Raw genomic sequence first — 10,223 nt, forward strand, 5'->3', positions numbered from 1 at the left:
GGAGTAATTTCATTTTTTAAACTTCATTTCATATCTTTTCAGTTGTTTTGAGTTGTGCCCAAGAGAAAACACAATTTGGTCTTGAGAAACTTGCTCTGGCTTTGGTAACTAATTTTGTTTAATGTAGTGTGAATGAGACACAGCATGGCACCTCCAGAATTTTAGCATTTGTTATGAATTTATCGGGTTAAGGGAATTTTTTATTTTTATTATTTTTTTTAATTCTGGAATGTAGCTGAGAACCTCTTGGCATCATTTAGCACATGAATGCTCATTACGTTGCCCCCACGGGCCATGTACAGGTCCCGGCTGTGCTGTCACTCACCAACACAACAGATTTGTAATGTGGTTCCGACTTGTGCAGATTAATGATGATCCCACTTGAAGTCATGGTGGATCCCTCCAGGCAGTTCATCAGCTTCTCAGATAGAAATGGGTTTCTGTCTTACTGGCCTGGAGACCTGACAGTTGTGGTGTGCTCCTAGGTGAGGTGACTAGCAGGTCTCCAGGGCAAATAGAAAGTTGTTGATTACTGCACAGTGTGTGGCGTGGTGTGGCTTCCTGGCAAATAATGAGATGAAAGGCATACCAGATACTGAAATTTCCTAATACTGATTAAAAAAAATAAAATGTGCACATATATTTTTCCTATTCCGTATAAACAACACAGCTGTCCCCAAATTCATGCATCTGAAAAGGAGTGACTCAGACCTAAGGATGATAAAATTAGAAGCTAAATATAAGCTCCCAGTCTGGTGCTGCTGTGAGTCAAAAAAACCCAGTGCTATTAATGCATGTAAACATTAGCAGGTCATCTATTATGCTCCAGAGGCAGTAGTTTCTTGAGCTTTAATGTGACTATACCTGGAATGTTACTGTTGTTCAGGAGGATATAAACAAACCTAGAGAAAACACAGAACACAAGTATCTAAGGAATGGAGAGTAAAATAATCCTGTAGGGCAAGATTGAGAGGGAAAGTTCCCTAACACTGGAAAGTGAACTTGAGTGGGGCACATGATCACTCTATAAATAGGTTCAAGGTAACTGTATAAATGAAAAGAATCAGTCACACTCAGAAGATGTAGAAGGAGCAATGCCTTGTAACTAAAGAAGGAAATGTTTTATGCTAGGCTGTAGGCGGTGCTACGGATAGGCAGGACTGGGTAGATCTGCTTATAATTATTTCCCGACACGTCCCATTATAAGACTACTTTTTCGATTGTGAGTAACTTTGCCAAACTGTAACCATTTGAGCTGAAATTTTCCGTGCCAGTTGTCTGCCTCAGAAATTTTTGGGAAAACTCCAGCTGAAACAGGTCAGCCATTTCTGAGAACAAGGCTAGGGAAAAGTATGTTTTGCCCATGTTGGGGGGGAAAAAAATAAATACTGGTGACCTCTTTCTTTAAAGAGCTCCAGCTCCCCAATGCTTTGGAACAAGAACTTGAATTTGGCCTGGATAACAGGGAGGTGGTGATCTTGTGTCAGGGATGTGCCTTTTGAAATCTCAACAAAAATCTGCCCACATTTTGCTAAGTTATAGAACTTTTGAAAAATTGCAGTTTGCACATGCTCAGTAGAGACATCTGAGATGGTAGCTGCTAAAATCGAAGAGTCCATCCACACTGAGCTTGCTTGAGCCTCTCATAGCTCTTAAGTATGACTGGACTGCACACGTGCCATCCCCACAGAGCAACTGAGTATGCCCGGAGCTGCAGGGGTAAAGCTGGTCTCCTCCAGCTTGGGAAGAGGTCCCTGCAAATATTTGCAAAGCCACTTTATTGTTCCCCTTCAGATCCCTCTTTAAACTCCACTTAAGTGTGATGCCGTCAAAAAATTTGACAGTGGTTAGGCTGCTGGTGGGCTAAGACCACAGCCTCTGATACTGACCAATATTGTCTCATTGTTTCCTTATATTCCTCTGTCTGTATCTGTCTGTTTACTCTTGTCTTACACTTAGATTGTAAGTTCTCTTTGTTCGATTTGTGCAGAACCTAGCACAAGCAGGTCCTGGTCTGTGACTGGGGCTCCTAGGGCCATGGATAATACAAATAATAAATAAGCACCTTGCTGAATCAGGGCCAGAATCACTCTTTCATACATTGCCGTTTGCAGTAGCAGTGAAGCTCATCTTTAGCACTGCAAGCACAGTAAGCTTACTGATTGATTTACTTCTGTTTTATGTATGTTTATACCTCACCCTTCCTTTGGAATCTGCACATCTCAGTACCAGAGGGATGCCGGCGAACAGGAGGAAGGTCAACAGAAATGATAAAGGGCCTTAAAGGACTGATTATCTTTATGGAAACATTACTCAGTTTGTTTGTATAGCTCAGCTAATTGGCGACTAGCGGTATGGTGAAAGGTGGGGGTGTTGCTATACATAGCTGCTTCCCGATAACTGAAGGGTACAGACATGAAGGATGGATATTACTACATTGAAGTTATTCTTATCACATTCTCGCTCTTGAGTCTCATGCTCCCAGCCTGCAAATCTTTTAATGAAAAACCCAAAACTTATGGGACTGAATGGATGGGGATTGGCACTGGGATATGGATGATCAGGCCCAGGCTAGTAGTGACCAGAAGTTATTAACTATTTAAAGGTTGCGTGGCCTATGAACAAAAGTTGGTCGTTGTAGTCAAGTTCTTTCTGCACATCATGAACATCTGTCTCATTCAGTGCTAATTGGCACCCTTAGTTGTCTCAGCTGGGCAACCAAGGATTGAATGGGCCTGGAGACAGTATCACACTCATAACTTATACCTCGAAGGGGCCATTCCAAGACACATGATCTGGAGGGGTAGTTCAGGAGGCGCTTGCATTACCTTTATGATGTGTGTCTTCTTTGCAAAAGTAGGACTTTGATCTCTAGGGCTCTGACTGTTGCCTTTCATGACATTCATGCTAAATTTTAAACACCGAATTCACTTAAAACCCAAGGGAAAAGGAAGGATGGACACATGTAAAATCTATATTTATAGTTTAAAAAAAATGCAGTCGCAAAATCCTGTATGCCTCTGCCTGCCTCTGTTACGACAACCACTGTACCATACATCTGAATGACCATTGTGCTAGGTAAACACAGCACAGGCCACCTTTAATGCAATTTGCTGTTTTAAGAAGCTTTTGTTTGCCTTATGTAAACATCTGGATAATTTGTGTGGCTCTTGTTTTCTTCCCCACAGTTTCAGCTTCTTGCTTCAGCACTGTTCAAGTCTGGTTCAGATTTCACCACTCTGGGTGAGTATTATAATAAACCAGAGATGAATTATGCCAAGATCACAAAGTGTAGCCAGGTTTATTACTGTGATAAGATTTCTGCTATTGCTGTTGAGGTGCAACAGGTGTAGGCCACAAGCATGTTAGCACATTCAGACTGTAAAAGGGTTAAGTGCCTTTATGCACTGTTACAGCTACAGCTGTGTTGGTCCCAGGATATTAGAGAGACAAGATGGGTGATAGTTTCTTTTATTGGAGCAACTTTTGTTTGAGACGGACACAAGCTTTCAGTCTTACCCAGAGCTCTTCTTCAGATAATAAGAGCAGTAAAAGAGATTACCTTGCTCACCTTTTCTCCGAAAAATGCCTTTAAATATCTGAGAAGGAACATTTCTATTCAATAGCGTTTATTGCCCCAAGCCCATTTTTAAAACAGCCAGTCATCAGTGGTCTCAAATTCAGGTATCAGTGGATCATTTTGCAGCTCTTGTTTCACCATATGCTGTGCCATTACCCAAATAAGCATAAGCCTTGGTCAAAAGAAAGGAACTTATGTCGTGTCATTTTGGAATCCAGCAGCATGGTTACAGATTTCTGTTTGGTGTGAAAATGCAGTGCAGTTCCTAGAGCAATTTGGTTGGTTGTTCTTTGCAAAACTGGCTCTTTGTCATCTTTATTATTCTTGACATTCTGTCCCATGTTGTAAACTTACAAAAACAAGAAATCCCAAAACATAATTTGTTTCCTCTGACATCCAATAACAAGATATTTTTCAGAGTTATTTGAACGATAATTTGGAGATTGACCTATGAGAAGGCCAGAGGCATTACTTGGCTTTCATTTTTCTAACTCTGTGCTGCCTAGCAGTTCCTGGTTTCATACTATGTAAGCACTGATAATTTTGGTATCAGCCGAATTGGCAATTTGCAGCTCAACAATTAATAGGGTAGAAAAAAAAGACTGCACAGTTTGTCCAAATGGATGAGGAGGTTGTGCTGGTCTTGTTTAAGCATTATCAACAGATACTACATTTTTCTAAGATGAGTTTTAAATAAAAACTCCTTGACACCAGCGGTTGAGAGTTCCCAATTTTTTTGTTCTAATGTAACAAGGCAAATTAGCCTTTATCACAGTGGTGCCAAGGAATTATCTACTGTAACATTCTCACTGTGTATGAGCCACAGAGTTAGATTTCCCATAAAGAGCATGTATATGGTTTTAAAGAAACTGAATACTTAAATTATATTTTAGTAGATCATTTTCCCCTTGATTTTGCCCTGTTCATGTACAATATTTCAGCTTTAGATGCTTTCTAAAGTTACGATTTTTTTTTAAACTGTCTTTATTTCTTAATTGGATAACATGGTATTCCAGTATTTTGCAGTACATGATTATGGTAATACACAAAGGTATTTTTCTTTTTAATCCTGTTAAGATTAATATCTATGTTGTAACAATGAGGATATGTTGCACCTTTCTTTGTGTCCTGTATCTTTTTGACTGAAACAAGGGGAATTTTCCTTTAATGTGACAAGTCTGGATTCATGTAGTAAGAATTAATTATGATTGAAAAGTGACCCCTTTGGGATACCAGTGGTGTGAATCATAGAAATTGGAGAGGACGTTCCAGTACATATAAATAGGGCCCTACCAAATTCATGGTCCGTATTGGTCAATTTCACCGTCATATGATTTTAAAAATGGTAAATTTCATGATTTAAATCTGAAATTTCACGGTGTTGTAATTATAGGGGATCCTGACCCAAAACGGAGTTATGGGAGGTGGGGCTGCAAGGTTATTGTAGGGGGGGTTGCAGTACTGCTACCCTTACTTCTGCGCTGCTGCTGGCGGCAGCGCTGCCTTCAGAGCCGGGCGGCTGGAGAGCGGTGGCTGCTGGCCAGGAGCCCAGCTCTGAAGGCAGAGCCACCACCAGCAGCAGTGCAGAAGGAAGGGTGGCATGGTACGGGATTACCACCCTTACTTCTGCGCTGCTGCCTGCAGAGCTGGACCCTCAATCAGCGACCGCCACTCTCTGGCCACCCAACTCTGAAGGCAGCACAAAAGTAAGGATGGCAACACAGCAACCCCCCTAAAATAACCTTTTCCCTCCACCCCCCCCCGTCCCCCCCCCCCCCCCCCCCCGTAACTCTCATTTGGGTTAGGAATCCCAGTTTGAGAAATGCTGGTCTCCCCCATGAAATCTGTATAGCATAGGGTAAAAGCACACTAAAGATCAGATTTCATAGTCTGTGACGGGTTTTTCATGGCCGTGAATTTGATAGGGCCCTACCTAGAAATCCATTGCCCTTGAGTGATGTTGGCTTGCATGTTGCGCAGACCAACTCCAGGCTGGTTTAGAGTTATGTATAATGGATAGACTGGTGACAGTGGATAGCAGGGCTGAATAACAGCCTGGACTGTTAATGTTGATGTGTGACGCAAGGTTGGGAAAGACTTTTGGTCCCAGCCAGTGCAGTGATGTGTATTTCAGAAAAGAGGATGAGGAGACAATTGCAGGTATTCCGCATTCCTTTAAAATGTATATACTTGGCATATTTCATTGCTTAATTTATTTCATGTTTTAAATTTGACTTATTTTTTTCCTGTCTTTCTCACTCCCCCAGGATTTTCGGATGTTGACCATACCTATGCGCAAAGAACTCAGCTCTTTGATACGTTAGTAAATTTCTTTCCTGACAACATGACTCCTCCTAAAGGCAACCTGGTAGACCTCATCACACTGTGACAGAAAAATCACTGGACATGTGAAAGAAGAAAAAAGCATCCATTTTCAGTATTTTAATTTTTTTTACTGCATTGATTGACTGCTGGGTGCAGTAATATAGTGACCCCTGGGTCTTTGAATGGGGCTTTATACTTGTATAATGAATACCTGAGGTTTTTCCCCTTGTTGAATTAGGCTAATAAAATGTAACTGACATAAATATATATATATATATATGTGTGTATGTATATATATTTTCTGATTTTGACTTGAGTTAGCAAATATAATAAGAAGAAATCAATCATGCAGTCATCCTTTTTGCTTTTAGGGGAAATGCTAAGATATTTCAGGCTCCTTGAAACTGAAGATGGTTTTACTTTTTTTTTTTTTTAAATGCCTCTTGCTTGATTGTAACTAGTCATGACATTTGCTTTGCCCTACTGGCTTTATTCACAGCAGTTATGTAGCTTGGCAGCAGGACACTGCTGTACGTTAAGGTAATGTGTGTCCTTATTGACTTGAGTCCTGTAATTGTAATGTACAGTGTGAAGGAGGATATGTCTCAAATTTGCCACCCTCTTATAGTCTGAGAAACTGACTAACACTAGAGCGAAATTGGATTTGCTATAGAGTGTGAACATAAATATTTAGCTGGTGCTACTGTAAATGCCTGGCTTCCATTCTCTGAAGCCTTCTACTTAAAGCTGGCAGTCAAGTTTGAACCTCGGAGAAACCTTTGAAAATAGTGCAGGAGGTGCTGGTACAAGAATTTCTTCAGGGATGGTTTTGTGTCTGTGCCTCTCTTGTGCTGCTTTCATGACAAACTTAGCAAGTCCTTGTAGAGTTCTACAGAATTGGGTCTTCCACATCCCCCATGCACACGCTGCACCTCTACAGCACTTCAGTCTGGATGCAGTTTTCCAAAGCAGCATGTCTGGGTTTACGTACATGTTGGCTCTGTGCATATATTTGTGTGTGAATGTGAAATTTAATGAGGATTGTTCTCAACAGCTTGTTTTTTGTTTGTCCTATGTAGCACAGCTCATTTAAGTGCATCTTAGAATTATCCTGTGCACAAAGGCCTCTCCCCTCATTTAAAGGATGGATTTATTAAAATAAGCTGAATGCATATGTCCAGTAAGTGGACTTTATTTTCTCCCTTGCAGAAAACATTCTTTGTATGTAGGTCTAATGGCTTGGAGCTGCACTGTGTCCGTAAAGTATAAGGAAGGACACATGCACCTAGTGTTAGCATATACTTAAATTCAGTGCCAGAAAGCATGCAGTTCAAACTGGTTGATAAATTATATAAAGACTGTAGAGATTCATGTCTAGAGGGCCAACAGCCCATAGGACATGAATCCTGAATTTCCTGAGTCTGAGTAACTTTCTCTGAATTTACTGGAAGTATTGTGTGTGCAGGGATGATGGATTAGACTTTTTTTAAATGAAAAGAAATGACAGTGAATATTTTTTTCATAGTTCTAGTATTCTTGTGCATTCATTCAGTTAGTCCCCTTCTTCCTCACATTTTGTTTCCAGTTTCAGTACATTGGAAATCATGATTAAAATTTTTTTTAATAATATTTAGCTTATTAAGCTATTAAACACCCAGAAATTAACAGTACATTAGAGGCTGGATTTGCTTTAAAAACTAAGTGATTAGACTTGACTTTTTTTTCCTTGAAAGGATTATAGATGTAGCTTTTTTTTTTTTTAAGTTACCGCTAACTTACTGTTTGGCAAGTAAGTTAATGTAGTTAACAGGTAGCAAATCAAAAAATCAAGGGAATACATAGTTTAGCAAATACAATCTGGTTAAATGTTTCAAAGGAACAATGTAAAAAAAAAAAATTCTCCAGTAACATGAAAAAGTGCCATGCCAGAGTTTTTTTTTTTTACTGCATGTTGTAACCTTCTGGTTCTTTGCTAGGTAATGGCTAGGTTAATCTTGTTGCTTCCATTAGCATTGTGCCATAGCACTGCTGTTCTGTAACTAAACTAAATTTTTCAGTCCTCAAGTACTGAGGTTTACAATGCTGTGTGCTGTTGGGACTATGATTATGCATTCTGTTCACAGAAACAAACTGGCTTACAACATCAAGCGGGTGATTCTTGGTTTTTGGTGTTTTTTTTGTTTCCCTCCCCTCCGCCCCCAAAAATCTTTCTAAGCAGTTTATCCAAGCATTTACTCTTCTAATTTTCATTTTTCTAGCTCGTGGGTTTTTTTTCATGTTACCTTTTAACTTAATTTTTATTTAAATAAAGTTGAACCAAAGTGAAGCAATTATATTAAAAGTAACCAAGAGTAGATTTAGTGGAGGGTCTAATAAAAACACCAAATGTTTTTGGGGTAGTAACCGCATTGAGAAGCATATCTTGCAAATCAAGCTGTGATTAAGTGACAGCATTGAAGTAAAGCATGATCTTTGTGTGATCTGATGCGAGATTTGCAAACATAATTGGCTAGGGTGTGTGCATGTGATTTTTCGCTGAAAACTATTTGGACTAAAATTCTCAATTTTAAAGTTATCTCTGTTGTATATAGATAGACACACAACAGCAAATGTTCAGTCATGGGCTTAAGCCTGCTCTGTGCTACGGGCAGGTGAGGAGGTTGTGGATGCCTGCAAGTGCAGAAAGTTAAAGTTGCTAGCTTAGTACTTCCTACACAATGACTGACAATCCCAAGCTAATGGGAGTACTTGAAGAATATCAAATATTGACATACCTTTGCTGTGTACATACAAGTTTATCAATTCTCCAGTGTGCACTTCATTGCTTCCAGCTGGTGATTAACCAGCTGCCATTTCCACAGCTCCTTTCCTTTTTAAGAACTGCTTGATGTACAACCTAACACAGCAAATGCATTTGCAGCTGTATATTTGTGAAGCAATAGAGACACCCTGTGGCCAGATAGGAAATACTCACTTTGAATAAACCTATGGATTTGCTAAAGGGTATCCACTACTTCCGTGCCCTCTTGAAGGTTAATAATCAAAATTATATGATTGGTGCTTTGCACTAGTATACTCTGCATCTCTTGTATAGCTGATAAAAATAGATAGTATAAAAAAAGTATTGCTCAGTTTCCTGAGAATGTACAGAAATTCCTGTAATAGCCTGTTAAAATGCAGTTGTGATATTAGATTTTGGGGTTGTATTATGCATGGGCTTAAGATGTGAGTGCCATTCCAGGAACTTATTAGCTCCAAGCATTATGGAAATACAAAAGTCCAAACAGAAGAGATCCTCCACCTAAAACGACCTTTCCAAACAAGAAGACATTTTGTTGTATAGTGCACTCACTGGATAACAGCATAAGTGTAAACACTTCGTACCATCTCAGTACTTGATCCTGCTGATTACATAGTGCCTCGAAACACTTTCTAACACCGAGCCTGCTTCCTGGTGTGGAGCACATGAAAGAACATGTAGTATACATGATATCTACTTTGTAAATTTACTACCACATACTATCCACATTGCAACTGTAGGCCACTTCATTACATGGAAATGTGAATTGGGCATTCTAAAGTAAATCTTGTCCCGTTTGCTGAAGTGAACACTTTCTACCAACTGAAGTCTGTAAAACAAAGACTATTAAGGCAAAAATCTTTGTACCAACAATTTGAAGAATCAGAAGCTATAATTTAAATGTCTGCTGTTCCCAGTGCTTTCTAACTAGTAGAGACTTCGAGACACACTGAGCCAATGTCTACTGATATTGGTCTTCAGAATGTTGGTCCTTGGCATGGTGTTCAGTAGGTAAGTTTTTGTTCACACAAAGCTTGTTTTATGTTAATGTTCCTGAGAAGCTGTGCATAAATCTTCCTCAGACAACAAGGCCCTTTACCTACTGCAAATTGCCAAAACTGAATCCAAAGTTGAATGTATAATCTTAGACATGGGTCATGAACTTGGGGGAGTGGAAACAATCTCTGTATCACCCCACTTGCCAGTGGGTCAGAAGGCAGAAATCCATAGATGTCCATGTTTGTTGTGTGTTTTAGGTAAATCTGTATCTTTTTTGGATTCTTTCAAAAATGGTATCTTCAGGTAAAAGCACCATTGTAAAACGTTTAAACATATTTTGCATGAGGCATATAAATGCAAGGGACAAAAGGAAGATTTTTGGATAATTTTTTAAAGAAATCAAATTAACCAACATTCCATTTGACTCTTACCTGTTGTGAGAGGTCTCAGTGGCAGCATTCCTACAGTGGTGAGACATGAATGTTGCCTACACCTGTCTGCAGGGTGGTAATTATTTAA

At 39.6% G+C, this 10,223-nt stretch overlaps 1 protein-coding gene across 3 annotated transcripts in view; it reads left to right on the top strand.

Moving 5' to 3' along the window:
• Positions 1-9,202, top strand: part of MKLN1 (muskelin 1) — a 172,611-nt gene extending 163,409 nt beyond the window's left edge. For all 3 annotated transcript variants that reach the window (XM_039519647.1, XM_039519648.1, XM_039519649.1), the window contains 2 exons: positions 3,189-3,243; positions 5,848-9,202. In XM_039519647.1, coding sequence (XP_039375581.1) covers positions 3,189-3,243; positions 5,848-5,969 — 177 coding nt within the window. In that variant the 3' untranslated portion in view covers positions 5,970-9,202. The remainder of the gene's footprint in view (positions 1-3,188; positions 3,244-5,847) is intronic.
• Positions 9,203-10,223: the final 1,021 nt, after the last annotated feature.

The sequence above is a fragment of the Mauremys reevesii genome, linkage group 1, assembly GCF_016161935.1.
Source record: "Mauremys reevesii isolate NIE-2019 linkage group 1, ASM1616193v1, whole genome shotgun sequence".
In the NCBI taxonomy this organism is placed as follows: domain Eukaryota; kingdom Metazoa; phylum Chordata; order Testudines; family Geoemydidae; genus Mauremys; species Mauremys reevesii.